The 17,595-nt window shown below is 34.1% G+C and overlaps 1 protein-coding gene across 4 annotated transcripts in view; it reads left to right on the top strand.

Moving 5' to 3' along the window:
• Positions 1-17,595, top strand: part of LOC123681126 (mushroom body large-type Kenyon cell-specific protein 1) — a 143,103-nt gene that overhangs the window by 103,420 nt on the left and 22,088 nt on the right. For all 4 annotated transcript variants that reach the window (XM_045619342.1, XM_045619341.1, XM_045619344.1 and 1 more), the window contains 2 exons: positions 2,836-3,022; positions 9,671-9,905. In XM_045619342.1, the coding sequence (XP_045475298.1) occupies positions 2,836-3,022; positions 9,671-9,905 (422 nt within the window). The remainder of the gene's footprint in view (positions 1-2,835; positions 3,023-9,670; positions 9,906-17,595) is intronic.

The following is a 17,595-nucleotide window of genomic DNA, read 5'->3' as shown; positions in this document are numbered from 1 at the left end:
TTAATGAAAATGCTTACTATATGCATATTAATAAAAAAAGATTTGATAGACAAAATCTGAGGGAATCGGATTCCACTCAAAAATTAACCAGGAAAACTCGCTGACTCCAAATTGTCTGTTGTCCCGTATAACCGACGATAGCCGCCGAATATGAATATAGAAAAAGCCTCCAGGTGGATTGCTTTGTTCTAGCTATGTATAACCGGTGGGGGTACAGAATTAATTACGTCTCGGGTAAACTCCTTTGTAAGGCCATGGAAAGGAGCGCATCCTGATTTTTTTTTGTTTATGGACGACAATGCTCGATCTCTCCGCGCTGAAGCTGTAGAAATATATCTCGAGAGTGAAGGAATACCACGTTTGGACTGGCCTGCTATCACCAGGTATAAGCCCGATCGACCATGCTTAGGATATGTAGTTTTGTGTTGAATAAATCATCCTTGAACACTGCAGAAGCTTATGGGGACAGATGGAGAAAAATGAATGAATATTCTCCAAGATTACATTGTGAATATCTGAAGAAGTATGAGATTTCGTTGAAAAGCTTGTAACGGGTATTTTTTTTCGAGGTATATAACTTTGAGTTGGCATTACTGTTCAAGATGGCGACCGATTTAACAGCTGGCAAGTGATTTATTTTCAGTTTGGTTTGGCAATTCATCATGAATAGACTCACGCCTGAACAACGCTTGCAAATAGTGAAATTTTATTTCGAAAATAATGGTTCTGTGCGGAATACGTATCGCGCACTACGTTCATTTTATTTTGTTTAGCAATGAAGCGCACTTCTGGTTGAATGGCTACGTCAACAAACAAAACTGCCGCATTTTGAGTGAAGCTAATCCTCAAGTGTATGTCGAAACACCGTTACATCCAGAAAAACTGACTGTTTGGTGCTTTTTATGGGCTGGTGGAATCATTGGCCCGTACTTCTTCAAAAACGATGATGGCTAGAACGTTACAGTCATTGGTGATCGGTATAGAGCCATGATTACTAACTTTTTCATTCCTGAATTGAACAACCATGATGTCCAGGAGCTGTGGTTCCAACAAGACGGCGCAACATGTCACACAGCTCGTGCCACAATCGATTTATTGAAAGACACGTTTGGTGACCGCCTAATTTCACGTTTTGGACCTGTGAATTGGCCTCCAAGATTTTGTGATTTAACACCGCTAGACAACTTTCTGTGGGGCTATGTAAAGTCATTGGTCTATGCGGATAAGCCACAAACCTTTGACCATTTGGAAGACAACATTCGCCGTGTTATTGCCGATATACGGCCACAAATGTTGGAAAAAGTCATCGAAAATTGGACGTCCAGATTGGTCTACATCCGAGCCAGCCGTGGGGGTCATATGCCAGAAATCATATTTAAAATGTAATGCCACAAGATTATCTTGCGGATGAATAAAATTCATGTCAATCGAATAATCCATCGTAGTTTTATTGCAATTTAAAGTTCTATAGCTCTAAAAAAACATCCTTTATTTATGCCAGAATTAGCAATATGCTCAAATTCATTGACGACCTCCTTGGGTTTCCATGAATGAGTAGGGTAGAGAACGAAAGATCTACATGGTCGCAGTTCCCAGAAGTCTTACCGAGCCACAACGACCCCAGTTCTAATAATTATAATATGCTTTATTGAATTAAAAATAGTTAATTATGTTAATTTTTATTGGTGTACAACTTTGCTTCCATCGTTTTGCATTAGATGACTGTAGCGGTGAGTGTTTGTCGAAATAAACAGATCGTAGATGTCATACAATAAGCTTAGGTATCCAGAAACAAGGAAATTGGGTGCCATACATGTTGAAGCCGAGAGATGTTGAACGGCGTTTGTTTGCTTGTGGACAGCTGCTCGCAAGGCTAAGACAGAAGGGATTTCTACATAGCATGGTGACTGGAGACGAAAAATGGGTTCATAACGATAATCCCAAGCGCAGAAAATCATGGGGATATCCCGGCCATGCTTCCACGTCCTCGGCCAAACCGAATATTCACGGTTCCAAGATCATGCTCAGCTTGGTGGGACCAGCTCGGCGTAGTGTATTATGAGTTGTTAAAACCGACTGAAACAATCACAGGCGATCGTTATCGAACGCAATTAATGCGTTTGAGCCGAGCATTGAAAGACAAACGACTGCAATACAACGAGACACATGATAAAGTGATGCCTGACAATGCTCGACCCCATATTGCGAAAGTGGTCAAGATATACTTGGAAACTTTGGAATGGGAAGTCTTCTTCATAAGACCACGTTGAACCAATATACTTCGATTTCACCATAATGATTTAGTATGACAATAAAGAATGGAACACTCCTTGATTATCAAAGGATGCCATAATGTCTTGAACCATCAAAATATGATGATAATAGGACCCCCTGAAAGGACTATGACTTTTTCAGATAGAAGAATGAAATCTTATATTTTGATGCTGAATTCAATATTCAATCTGCCATTCAATGCCAATCATTATACTGAATTTCAATGAATCACTTTCTTTGTTTCGCTTCCTTACTTTTTTCTTTATTCGGATCGGGTATACTGTTCATTTTACAATTTTAATACTCACAAACTCCAAACTCGTATGAAGCAGTAAAACATTCTGCATCCGGTATGCCGTTTTTCCAACTCGCATGAGTTGTATATTATACGAACAACAAATGTATATATTTAAGAAATGAAGAAAACATACATTAAGTTCAGATACACGATGAACAAATAAAATAATAAACATAAGAGATGAAAACAGGTAGAGTTGAGGAGCAATTTCTGACAAAAACATTATTCTGAATCATTAGTGCAATGATCAATTCTTGTTTCAGAGTCCCCGATATTCAGAATCAGACTCCTCAGACAGCCATAGTGACAACGAGACCCCTGCATCCCTAACACCATCCTTCAAACTAAACAACAACCATCAAAATCAAAACTTTCCATTACCACCGAACATGACTACCATAGAAAGTATGGCGTTGGCTGTTGCTGCTTTCTCAGGTCAATTAAAAAATGGTAAGTGCACTTTAAGGTCTGAGCATTATTCTTCAAGATACTATAAGTGTCATCAGAATGGAAAATTTTAGTAATTTCCCGTATATACATTTTATTTATTTATTATGATGAGTGAGCGATCAGTTTTTATTCATTATCGGTACCTGCATTAGCTTTTTGCCTGTTTCTTTTAAAATTGTTGGTGTAGGTAACAGTTTGTCTGCAAAAAATAGGTAGGGGAAAGTGCTGTACCTAGGGACGGTTGTACCTAGGGACAGTCTAAATTACCGCCAAGCAAAATATCAGATAAACCTCAGATCCACAAAACAAATCGGCAACACTGTTCTCCTTCATATTATTTAGTTGTACGCATGTCCGTGAAGTGTCAACAGGTGTTTCAAGTGATTTAGAAGTTTTCGACGTCTAACGTAAGTATTTTTACCGGCTACTTCGTTTGTTTTACATATAATCAATTTGATTGTTAACATTACTGATTTCACAGTGCTATTTATCGTAATGTTAGCTTCCTAATCCATTAATCAAACTATTATATTTGTTATGTTTAACTACTTGTTTGACTGTTTTTAGAAAAGAACTCTCCTTGTTGTACCTAGGGACACATATTTTGTTGTACCTGGGGCCGTCCCCAGGTACAACATTATTGTGATGTTTTGTTTCAGGAACTCATCAGTCATCATGCCAAGAAGTAAAGAAAAAAAGAGAAGGCCAGGACCTTTAAAAGTAAATGTAGAGAATGCTGTTCGAGAAGTTATAAATTCAAATCTTTCGATCCGTACTGCCGCAAGCCAATTTGGAATTGCAAAGTCTGCATTAGCAAGACACATTGAAATTTAGAAAATCAGGCCAAAATGATTTTGTATATAATTCGAATTACAAAGTCAAGCAGGTTTTCAACGAAGCCGAGGAAACGGAGCTGGTAAACTATTTAAAAACACCTGCTCGAATGCATTATGGCTTGAGTTTGGCCAACGTAAAAAAAATGGCATATGAATATGCAATGCAAGATAAAAAAAAATATCCTACTCAGTGGGATGAGAAAAAAGAAGCAGGAGATAATTGGCTCAGAGGTTTTAGGAGCAGACATTCTGCATTCCTGTCACTTAGAAAACCTGAGGGTACAAGTTTGGCTAGAGCGACTGCATTCAATAAAGAAACAGTAGCTGCTTTCTTTCAATCATACAAAAATGCTTTGGCTAAGGAAACTTTGAACCATCAAAAATTTTCAACGTCGATGAGACAGGGATTACAACGGTGCAGAAACCTCCCAAAATTTTAGCACCAAAAGGACAAAAGCAAATAGGAGGAATGACTTCTGGAGAAAGAGGTGTCCTAGTTACCATGATATGTTGTATTAATGCTGCCGGAAATACTGTGCCGCCTTTATTTGTTTTTCCAAGGGTGAATTTTAAAAGTCACATGTTAAAAGTAGCACCACCTGGTGCAATCGGAGCTGCAAATCAGAGTGGATGGTCTAATGAAGAGATATTTTTCAAATTTCTAGAACATTTCATATCACATGTAAAACCCACTTTGGAGGATAAGGTTATTTTATTATTAGATAACCATGAAAGCCATATTTCCATACCCACCATCAATTTGGCAAAACGATCGGGAGTCATTTTAGTTACTTTTCATCCTCATACATCCCACCGATTACAGCCTCTCGATTTATCTGTTTTTGGGCCCTTTAAAACTTACTACAATAATGCTATGACTAATTGGATGAGTTCTCCGGGTAACGCAGGGAAACCAGTTACTATTTACGATGTAGCTGAATTGGCAAATACGGCATACTTGAAGGCTTTTTGTCCAAACAATATAATCAAAGGCTTTCAAGTATCCGGTATTTATCCCTTAAACACTGATATTTTTACAGAACAAGATTTTTTGCCATCTTACGTAACAAATCGAGAGGATCCACAATCACACAACCCTCCACCAACCCTTTCTTCTGACCCAAATCCATCGTTTTGTGATGCTTCCGAAATAGATCCTAAGCCTTCCGGTTCTGGTTTAAACTCATCCTCCTCTCCAGAAGCTAAGTCGGTCTTTCAAGAAATAATTCCGGTTATGTCAAATATTATTTCACCATATGAGGTTTGTCCCATTCCGAAAGCTCCGCCGCGCAAAGGAAATGCTTCAAGAGGGCGCAAAAAAGGTAGGGCTCGCATCCTTACCGATACCCCTGAACTTAATGAAATAAAGGAAGATAAGACAAAAGCTATGGAAAAAAAGCGTAAAAAGGAAATGCAAAGAACAAAGACAGTAAAACGGAAGTTAAATATCGAAGAAACGTCGTCAGAGGAAGATCAGATTGATTTTGAGATTAGGAGTGACAGCAGTTATTCAGATGATGCTTCCTTGTCAGAAGTAGAAATTGATTCCATTCAATTTACCCCAGATGACCTTCAGGAAGGTAATTTCATTTTGGTGCACTCAAAAGGAAAAAAACAGTCAGGATATTTTGTAGCCACAATTTCTGGAAAGGTGGACGAAACAGAATTCCAAGTAAAATATCTAAAGAAAGCATATTCCTCCACATTTGGCTACTCATTTACAGTTGAAGATGAAGTAGAATATACAACTAACATCAGCGACATTGTACAAAAACTTCCTCAACCACGTAAAGCAGGTTCATCCTCTCGGCTGTCAAATATATTTATCTTTCCAGTATCATTTGCTAAAATCAATTTAGGGTAGTCCTTGTATCATTTGCAGTTCGTTTCTTAAATAAGTATTTTTGTTTTTATATTATATTCTGGTTGTAAAGGTATTTCACTTAGTGTCCCAAGGTACAACTCCTCAAGTCCGTAGGTACAACAAACCGGTTGTACCTCCGGACACTTGTATATAGACAAAAAAAGTGCTGAAAAAGTGATAAATATATAAGTTGGAAAAATTGCATTTTCGAATAAGCTTTACAAATGTATGATCAACCGTCCACATTTTATTATTTTTCATTAAATTCATTCAATTAATTTTTAAAAATTAATTTGTAAAAAGTGTCCCTAGGTACAATACTTTCCCCTATATGTCACAGAATACGTTTTTTGAAAATATGAACTGAGGCATAATAACACTTCTAAAAACTCCCCGAATTTGATAGAAGTAAAACAGGTATTTCAAAATCAGAATTTCATGGAGATTCTGCATTTGTAATTACCTATGATGATGTTTGTGTAGATTTAAGTTAATAAATTATGAGTATGATATAAAATTGATTATTCTCATTTAAAAATAACAAATGGTATCGTATTTCACTTTCGGACCAGCCTGTAGAGTAAAAAATAATTCAAGCTTATGCGCTGAGTACTGTCTGATAGTGATATGTTCTCAATCATTATTGATGGTGGCCCCTGCCTTATGCACCTTTTGGGTATATATCCTAAGCGGTGTATTTCTGAAGAGTATTGAGTAGCGTGTGTAGAGTCAGTTTACAACCTCATAAGAACTACCTTATTATATGAAATGAGTCCACTATGTGAATATTTTGGATTTCCTAAACAGTTGCATCAGTGTAAGACATCCCATTTTGTAGCTAAATCGCAAGGTTTTTGTTGCATATTCCTCAATCAAATAATATGATGAACGCTCTCTTTCTACGAGAGTTAGCAGTTTTGCTATGCTACAAATCTTATCACCACTTTTCAATCAACAAAAATGAGGTACTAAAATTCAAGACAGGTTAGTTAGCAAGGTAACTCAATTTATTACAGATGAATCATGTCTAGACCCCTTCAATGATTTCTTCAGTACGCAAGGCTTATGGAGAAATACTTTTAGGACTAAAAATAGCTTGGAACAAAAAACTATAATTTTCGCATGATGTTTTGATGAGTTTGAAGTTTTATGATAGCTGTAAAAGAACAACGTATCTTCTGAACACCAATCAACTTTCTGATTGGTATTAATACCTATGTTATTTGGCTGAATTTGTTTTTGAACGAATTGAAATACTCAGAAAACAATTTAAATAGTGTGTTTAATCTTCTTCAAGTAGTATTCAGAATTTCATATAGAATATTTACATGTTCAGCTCCTTAAAAGTGGATGTCAATATTTAAGCAAATTTAATTTTTCATGTGGAGTGAGAAATTATTGTCTATACTATATTAAACTCGTAAGCGCTCCTCCCACCGAAAATCGAACGATTTTGGACCGATTTTGCGGTCGAGTGTTCTCGGCTCTGGGAGAGATACGAGAAAAACTAAAAGTACGGGAAGAAAGAGAAAATGTCGAATTAACTCCCGCGGATATTCCCGTTTCCCGATTTTTCGGGATTACCTGGGAATGAACGGATAAAGTTTGGGAAATTTCCGGACGAATTTCCAGATTCACGTCGACGTGAACGACCAATAGGAAAATACTACGATGTCCTTGGGTAGCAACGGGCCTAGCAACGTCCGCGGCAATTGACGTTTCTAGAATATTTCTAATTGTCGATTGAACCAGAAATAATGATCAATTCAGTTAATTATATCGATTCAATTACAGAAATTCCATATTTGACTAAAATATCGATACTAAATATGCCCCGATGGATGCTTTTCGAATTTTAGAAGCTGCAATAAGTCAATACTTGGACAGAAGACGACAAATGTCAAAATTTATTCATGCCGTGATTTCTTTCCATAATTAGATCATTGCTAGAAATATTGAAATTTGGACGAATTCAGAGGAAAGATGCAAGAAAAGATGATTAATATACGATTTTTATCCTTTTTTCCATGTATATTTGGTGATATTTTCAAACGGAATCGTTTTGTGTCAATGGGAAACTTGATAAGCCAGAAGTCTCTTCAGGAGTCATTTGAGGAGTTTTTAACGAGATATTCAAGGAAATAATAAACTACAACTGTATGTACCGCCCTTTTATGATGGTATTATTGCGTTTTGTTGAGGTTTTCATGGAAATTCGTCAAATTTTGAAGCATTCCGTTTCATGTGAATTGTCAAGGACATACGTAAATATATCATTTCGGACATATATTAGCATCCAACCTGGAGTAAGCCGGTTGGTAGAGATATTTTAATTAGATATCCTTTATATTTAACGATTTTTTAAACGAAAATCATGAAAATTCATCAACTTATAGAATCTCTGTCACCATTTATTTTGAAAATATTCCTATAAGACGCACAAATGCACCTAATTTTACATAGGCATTGTGGCCGGGTAGTTAGGGCTGTGGTCGTACAAATTGAGGTCTCAATGGGTTACGAGTTCAAATCTTGCAGCAGGTAATAATTTTTTTTTCTTATTTTTCGCCAGTTATTAATTTTTATGTTATTTGGCGGTGAATGCTTCGGAATATTGAAATGGATCAATTTTTTTTTTGATCTATTGTGTGAATGATTTCGTAGTATACACATATAATTATGTTTTTCCGATTTTCAAAGTACATATAAGAATAACGATTATATATGGTTTTTTTTCAAGTTGCCTATTGGAGGTTTTTCGATAAATTGACCGATTTGAAATTTTAAAATGAAAGGGATTCCTACATTTCCATATTATACAGGGTGTACAATTTTCGAGCGCCAATTATGCTTTTCTGTAAAATTGAAAACTTATGAAATCTGAAAATTGAAATTTCAAGTTAGATTTCTCTCAGATAATTTTCGAAGATATACGTGCGATGAAAAACGTTTATACAGAGTGTACCATTTCCGAGATGTCTCTGGAGAACTGAAAACTTTTCTTATAGTTGACATGTCAGCTCTATAGGTTATCATTTCATTGCATAATTCTTGAAGGTATACAGGTGGGGATTGAGGATTATGTACAGGGTGTATTATTTTCGAGTGGCAATTAGAAGTTTAGGTATTCTGTCTCATGGAGGAAATCATTGAGGAAATATTTAATAATTGATTAATAATCATACAGGGAGTAAAAATTTGGGATACCAATTCTATATTTGTGAAAAATTAGACTCAATAAAATCTGAAAACTAGATTAATAGTTTTGAGTAAGTCGACTTTTAGATAATTCGTAAAGATATGCAGTACTTATATATTTAAAATTTATACATCTGTGGCCATTGCAGATCTATGGACAATGAGGATCTATGGTCAATGTAGATCTACCTACAAGGTGTATCTACTGGCAATGCGGAACTATGAGCTACATTGATCTACCTTCAAGTAAGATCTATGAGCAACATTGATCTACCTACAAAGTAGATCTATGGGCAACATTGATCAACCTACAAGGTAGATCTATGGGCAATGTGGATCTATGGGCTTTATTGATCCACAGGATATATTGATCTACCTACAAGGTAGATAAGGGCGCGTACTAGTATTATTTATAATTGCAAACATTTTATTCCTTTTTTATTGAGCGGTTAATTGTAGTTTACAAAAAAGAAATAACATTCAATTTTAATTTATGGAAGACATTTTCGATATACATGAAATATTTCGAGCTTGCAGTAAACTGTATATTCTACTGAAGTTGAAGTTTCAGTTTCTGATGATGACAACATTAGGTGATCAAAACAGCATTAACGCAAGTAAAGAATCCATAGATGGAAGTCCAACCAAAGATCATTTTGGAGAAAACTAATAATTGACATGGTCGAAACCTTCAACATTTGCTTCGCCTTCTTCTTCTTTTGTATATGTGAATTGTGGCTTCATTTTCAGGTGGAAATTCCCCAGGAGCAACAAATGCACATCTTCCTTTTTACCCCAGTGTGCTCAACCAAAGCTGGTATTTGGCAAACGTTGCTAGGTCTTTTCAAAACGAAAGGCTTGCCCCAGAGGTAGACAAGAGTAGTGGAGAACAGCCCTTGGACCTGAGTAAGGGAAGCAGCAACAGTGCGGATAAAATTTCTAACAACGTTCGAATACCAACGTTGGATACCAAACATATTTTCAAGTAAGTGTTAGAAGAGTTTGAAAATACCATAATTTTTATTTTCCTAACAAGTGCGGAAAATGGTACTTTCTGCATGAGACTGCCGTTGTCCGAACGAGGCAAAGTGGAGTTTGGTCAAGTTGAGTGCGGGAAAGACATTTTCCGCAAAAGTTAGGAACTACATTTTTTTTTGCAAGCGTACGTACTAAATCTCAACGAAGTTAGTAGTTTATTTTCTCTTTAACCTATTCAAGCATTTTTTTTTAATTGTAGCAAAAACCCTACTGAGATTTTCCCGCACTGTGTGGGAAAGTGAATCTTTTCGAATTGAAATGCGTGCGGGAATATTGTTTAACGCGCACGCTTGTAGGAAAAATTGTCTATAGATTGTTTATTTTATTAATATAAGATAAAACTAATCAAGAATCAACGAATCAGCGAGAAGAGTAAATTTCAGGCGGAAAGTAACTGAAGAAATGAGAAAGAGGAAACCTGCTTGAATAAGGAATGGTGTAGGTCATTTCAAACATAATTTATGAATACATTTCCTACTAAAATTCTGAGTTTGATTGCAATAGAAAATATTTAATTCATCATTTTCCTTTCTTTGCTTCTTTTCTCTTTCAAATCAAATATTTGCTGAAATAATACTAGTGCCCGCATTCTAACGAAAACTTTTTTAGGAAATGCAGGAAACTGGCAAATTTTTTAAATAATTTTGTGATACATAAATTGTGAAATTCGAAAGTTGCACACAAATTTATATTAGAAATTTACTTTTCTATTTTTCGTATACCAACTTTCAAATCATACTAATTTTTTTCAACATATAATACAGCATAGTTTTGCTTTTTTCATACATATCATATCCTCTAATGAAAATAATCTAAAATTCAAATCAAACTTGGTCAACATAAAAATAATTGACGAAAAATGAAGTGAGGTCTCACCTTACTTCAATCTCATCATTTTTCGTCAATTATTTCTACGTTGACCAAGTTTAATTTTTTTTTTTAAACACGAGACGGACTAGGTGTTAACGATATGCATCGGAGGATTTTCTGATCGGAGTCCGAAGAAATAAGCTCTAGTGAGCGCGGCGAACGGTCGAGACGGCCTCGGTGGGTCGGATCGATCGGGAAAAGTTTGCTAAATCGTGTCTGGAGGGGAACCCTGGGTTCTCCTGACATATATAGTGGATAAGGTTTCGGTGAAAGATTCTTCACGTAAAAGTTGAGTAATTTCTTTTCCGATAAGCTTTTGGATATTGATGAGATGTGTTTATAAGAAGAACTGAAATATCTCGGAAACTATTGATTTTCGGTTATTAATGAATATGGCTCAATCTTTTATGTTGAAGTAGAAAAAAGTCAAAGAAGAACAATAACAAATAAAATCATTGTTTTCAGTTTATGTTTCTATTATTTTGGATGAGAAAAAATAGGATTAAATATGAACATTTGCAAAAATCAGTAGCTTTCTCGATCGATTTAGGTAGCAGACGCTAATTATTTTTTATTGTCGTATTGTGAATGGAAAAACATTTTTCTCCGACTCAATGAGAAATCAAACTTATGGTAAAAGTAACCTGATTAGAACAATTTCAGTTTAATTTCCGATCGTTAATAACGTACAGATTCACAGACATCATCCAACAATTGAATTGAAGTAGGTATTGTGTGAACAAAATGCATTACGGCGACGCTTGTATGGGCAATTGTGAAAAATAAAACAAATAACAAATTAATTTCCGATATCTTCAGCCAGTGGCAAAGTACTCTGAAATGAACTATTGTTTTAAAATTAGATATATTCTTTTAAAATTACAAAAAATAACGAGTTAAATGAACTCAAAGTGCACACTTTTAATCTAAAAGGGGTCAATAGCAGCCTCGCCTGGATTTGATAAAATCATGACTTACTATTTTATCTCCAGTGGCGGGTTTGAGTTGAAGATTCGATAATCGTCAAATATCAATTAAAAATTTATATTCACTATTTCATTACAACTTAAGTATTCTGTCGTGTCGTCATTTTAAAAAAATTCGATATCTCAGAAATTAAATTCTGGTGAAATTTTATAGCAACAATCAGCCCTATTATATAACTTCAAATCGAATAGAGATGATGGTATGGATCGAATAGAAATGCAACGGAATCATTTCGAATTGGTATTTTGTAACTCAAATAGAATTGCTATGGATATCAATTATTACCTTTGGCGATAGAAGAATAATTGGATACAGAATCCCAAATTTGGACACAATAGAAGTGAAACATTTCGATTTCTCAGATTACGATCAGCTTCTATTTGATTTACAGAATAGGGCTGAATTTGGGTATCGAAAAAATTAGTTATATAAAAAAAAATTTCAGCAGAAAAGATATTCTCTCATTATTTACCTCATTATGAAGTGGACTGATCAAAGGCCACCAATATCTTGAAAGCATCTAATTTTTCTGAAAAAAAAAAATCGAAAAAACACGTTGCTAAGTGTTAATATAACTAGAAGCTTGAGTTCTGGTAGCAACAAAAATTCGAGTGGAAGACGAGCATTTTTGCACATGCACAAATGCTTTTTGTTGAAAAAATATTACTTTGCATTGTGTTTTTTCGATTTTTTTCGAAGAAAAGAATAAATGCCCGAATAGTATTTGACAAGACTTTTTCATGAGACCATAGTTACTTGTTATCAAAAGTATTGTAACTTTAAGTGACAACAGCTGTCAATTTTAGCCGCGGATCAACTCAAAAAAACTGCTGACAGGTGCTGCGATACAGTTTTTCTAAAAACAATTTTTTAATTAAAAATTGAGCGTTCGTAATCGGTGGAATTGAGAGGAGGGAAATAGTAATAAGTTATATTACAAGACCTAAGAATTTTATCGTTTAAACTATTGAAATATTTAGGGGATAGATTAATTTATTTCGTGTGTGGAAAAGTTTCTCGAATGGAATGGCCGCAAGAAGTCCAGATCTCAATCCGATTGAGCAGGTTTGGGACAACCTCAATAGAAGGCTGAGAAGTTCAGAAAATCATCCAGCTACTCTTAATGACTTAGAAATCCAACTCAGAGAAATCTGGGAAGGATTAGATCAGAACATTTTAAGATCACTCATTTTGAGTATGAACCGTCGTTGTCGAGCTGTAATTAGCTCAAGGGGTGGAAATACCCAGTATTAAATCACTTATCAGCATTCCAGTATTTTGAAAAATGTTCATTTCTCTTCTTTCACATAAGATTCGGTGAAATCCTGAATTTTTCTTCCATTTAATGTGTCTTGTTTTGTTCAAAACCTTCCCGAGAGAACATAAAAAATAAGTTATGAAATCAATGTAGAGTTAACTTTCATTAAAATGGAGGTTTTCAGAATGTGCGTTAATTTTTTTGCTCATGTAGTTTCTTAAACTTTAACTCACTTTTTTTTAATTCATTTATTTGCCATAAGGAATGCCAATTGACAATTTAATATCCGATATAGGCATTCACTAATACAAATTCAGTTTCAAAATTAGATGAAAAACAATGCAATTGAAAAGTTTGAAAAGAATTAAAACAGAACACACCGTTAGACTCATCAAAATGAGAGAATCTGCCTCGATAATTCTGTCAATTTCGACAAATTAATTCCAACTATTCTGTAACTCGAATAGAAACGAACGAATCGGATTGTAAACTGAAAAATCGGAATGTTTCACTGATATCGAGTCCAAATTTCGTATTCTGTATCCGATTCTTCTTCAATCGCCAAATGTAATTCGTAATTGATATATCTATAGTAATTCTACTTGAGTTACAGAATACCAATTCGAAACGAGTCCAGTGCATTTCTATTCGATCTTTACCATTTCTATTCGATTTGAAGTTCGACTGGAGTTAAGCTGAACAATTCTCTGCAATTAGCATTCTGGGTGTATTTAGTGTTTTGATACTAAAAAATCGAAGAATGGTAGAATGTTCAAAGACGTTCCGAAAGCAATGTTTTTATTTTCACAAATTGAGGGGAACTCCACTAAAGTTAGTTACGCCTAACATAAATACAGATTCTGTGTAAAATATAGTATAATTCTGAGTATACTGTGAACTCTAAATATTCCATATTGAGTCAGATCAAAGTTTTGATTGTCAATAAAGCATTTTTCTTCTATTTTAAAGGTAAGGGAAGTGATATATTAGAAATTCAGGCTTGACGTGAAAATTGCATTCAAACCTCATGAATTCCAATTTTTTTTAACCTTTCAAATGCAGTTAACGTATATATTGTAATAGGAGCTCCAATCTAACAAGTGTATTAAATTTGAAAAACTACTGTGTCAAAAAGTTGAAATTGGTCAATGAAATAAAAGATATATTCGTCTAAATTGATTGTAAGTATAAAACTTTCGAGATTGGCCTTCTCCTGAATAAAAAAAAAGGAACATTCTTCAGGAATTTGGATATTTAACCACACGAATAAAAAATATTATACACACTATTCTAATCTTTTTTCAATGCAAGTAAATTATTGATTATTAATTAATGATTTATGGCACTAAGTATACGTTTAATTTCAAGGTGTTTAAATAATTTTTTTGATATCGAAATTTTCTTTTTTTCGACCTAGCACCCAGTGAAAGACTCAACATCTTGTTGGATCGTGTAAAAATTTATTGGTTTCCTAGCATCAAATCTGTTTGTTTTTCATAACGAATTATTTAAAATCAGCAATCGTAAGATTGAAACAGATTGTTCAATATTTTTATGCAAAAAAACACCCTAGAGGGGATTTCTAAATGATGAATTTCTTGTAGTTTTATTATTATTTATTCATTTTATTGATTAATCAAGTAGGTACATGGTATTTCATCTTATCCTCTTTCGATACAGAGATCTAAATATAGATGATTTTTTGGCAGTAATTTCTATTATCATAAAAAAAATGAGAAACGTGAATGATTAAGTTTCTTTTCTTGAAGAATATCCACTAAAGATAACATCCAGGAAACAATTTTATTGGAAGAACATTGCGGTCGACAACAAACGGGTACGTCCCTGCTAATACGGAGCATTTTTTCATTGGAGCAAATAAATTTATCGGTCAGAACTCTCCTGTTATCATTATGTAGCCTTTAATCATTCTGTAAATTTTGTTTTTCATTAAACTCGATGCATTTTTTGTTATCTTGATCGCGTTGTACAAATAAAGTTGCAAAATCTCGTTGCAATGTCCCACTTTTTTAATTAAACAATTTTTTCAAAAACAAAAGGCGACCTCTGAAAGCAGGAAAACATTAATCTTGGTCGTTGTATTATCTCTCCGACTCTTTTCAAATATTTGCTCTGGTTCTGACAAAACGGGGAGAGTGTCGAATCAACCGGAAAATTTCTGTCCCCGGTGTTGGGTTCAAAGAACCGGTGGATAACGAACAAACTTCAATTGATAGGAAGACTTGTCCGGAAATAACACCTGTGATATCACGAACACTGATAAAAATTAAGGTTTCATATGCAACAAATCATTGGCCTTTGCGAAATTATTATTTAAATTTTAGACGTAACAAATTTCAAAATTATGAAATTTTGGAATTTTATAATGGAATTTTTGTTGACCGATTGCGTAAAAACACTTTCAGCATGAAATTTCACACTAAGTTTGAAATCGTTATTTTTTATAAGGTGTTTTACCATTCACACGAGACGCTCTATAACGGTTAAAGGCTGAAATTTTAGATTTTTTTTCGATATATTATGATTAGGCTCAATTATAGCTGCATTCTCAAATTGTTTAGAAATATATAGGGTGTACGAGAAAAGTGTAAATTAACAATCTACAACACTCTGTTTTTTATTGAATTTTCAGATTGCATAGAATAATTGAACCCAAGTTTGTTCAAAGTTTCATATACTTACCATTTTTAGGGTATTTTGACTATTCACAAATTGGAGGGTCTTTGGGAAAACCTGATGACTTCGAAATTTATTTGAATGAGATTTTCGAAGTGAATACTGGAAGAATGGAGGTAAGTACTAATCATTGAGAACTCTACAAGGTATTCAAAATGAGACCATTCATTGGTGACTTATTCAAACGCTAATATCGGGCTTATTCCAGATGGCATACCCTATATATCATTTGGTAGTGAATTTTTCGAAGTTGATGAAATTTGCTATTTAATTCAAAAATAATATACGGAGTGTTTCACGTAATAAGCTCGTTTTTGACGTTTGAATAAGTCATCAATGAATTGTTTCATTCTGAACACCCAGTAGACTTTTCAAATGATTATCAAAAAGTCAGTACTCATCTAGTATTCACTTCTTCTAATATTCACTTTCAAAATGTTATTCAATGAATTAATTAATTTCAGAGTCAAAAGATTTATTCAAAGAACCTCCAACTCATGAAAAATCAAATATTTCAAAAAGAGTAAGTATATGACTGTACAATATGAAACTTCGAACAAACTTGGATTAAATTGTTCCATGTAATCTGAAAATTCCATAAAAACAGACGGTTTTTTCATCATTCACATTATTTTGATACAACTCGTGTATTTCCAAACAATTTAAGAATTTATCTTGTATGAAAGCCTGATGAAAAAAAAACGAAAATTTCAGTACTGTAATACAGTATTGTAATAGAGTTTAGACAATACTGACGTGAGGTCAAAAATTTCTAAGGATACCAAGCAGTGATGAATGTTTATTTGAATTTTTTTTATTTTATACAAAAAAGAAGTACATAAATCAATCACTCAAAAACGAGATAGGGACATGGGAGTTAATACAATATAAATAATCAAGAGGCTATGGCAAAACGCAAAAATTTAAAATATACAGGGTGTTCCACTTGAAATATAGAAGTTGTTATTATGTTTTGATAAAAGCGGCAACACCGCGGCTCTGAAAATATACTGCTCTCCAAAAGTTAGGGAACTTGGGGGGGATTTACTCGTTTAAAATCATTGTTTCAAATAGCATAGTAAAATGAGAAAAAACCCCAAAAACTGCCTACGTGTTTTATGTGCTCAGTTACATACACACATTTCAGAACATTATATACGTGTGTTGTTTGAAAAATTCACAGTTTCCTAACTTCTGAAGAGCAGTATATTTAGAAATTCCGTCCAGGGTAACATCGACCGTATTACAAATATTTGCGAAAAAATTTAGGAGGCGATTCCTTATCAAAAAAAAAAAGGGTAGATCTTTCATATAGACATTTTTTTTAGCCTCCCTCTGCTTAGTTACAGCCCCTTAAAGATTGCGCCCGAAAAGTGGTTTTTAAGTTGTGAAAAGTTTATAATTTTTTTTTGTTACATTTGTTTGGTATTTGTACCAGTTCTCATCAAAAATAACCTTTTGACATCCGCCTATTGGATAAATTTTAGGTCGAAAATAATTCCAGCCTCCACAACTCCGGCGTATTATTTGTTGTTAATTTTCTTTCATTCAAAAACCGTAATTTTATCAAAGAATAGATACAAGAGATCTTACTTATCAAGAATGGATCAGTCTATCCTAAATTAATTTTCTTATTGTCAAATATGTATGAAGAAAAAGTTATTGCCAAACAAGTTTGAGGGGTGGCTTTCTTTACCCATTGGAATCATAGTGGAACACCACCAAAAATTTGTTTGACGCCCGCATAAAATGTCAGCTTAATTTTTTTTTTGTGAATTTTTTTATTTCTAAGAAAAAAATTAAGAACTGCTTTTCAGGTACCATC

This window comes from Harmonia axyridis, chromosome 5 (assembly GCF_914767665.1).
Source record: "Harmonia axyridis chromosome 5, icHarAxyr1.1, whole genome shotgun sequence".
Taxonomy (NCBI): domain Eukaryota; kingdom Metazoa; phylum Arthropoda; class Insecta; order Coleoptera; family Coccinellidae; genus Harmonia; species Harmonia axyridis.
Note: the sequence above shows the minus strand (reverse complement) of the source record. Positions and strands in the feature narration are given on the sequence as shown.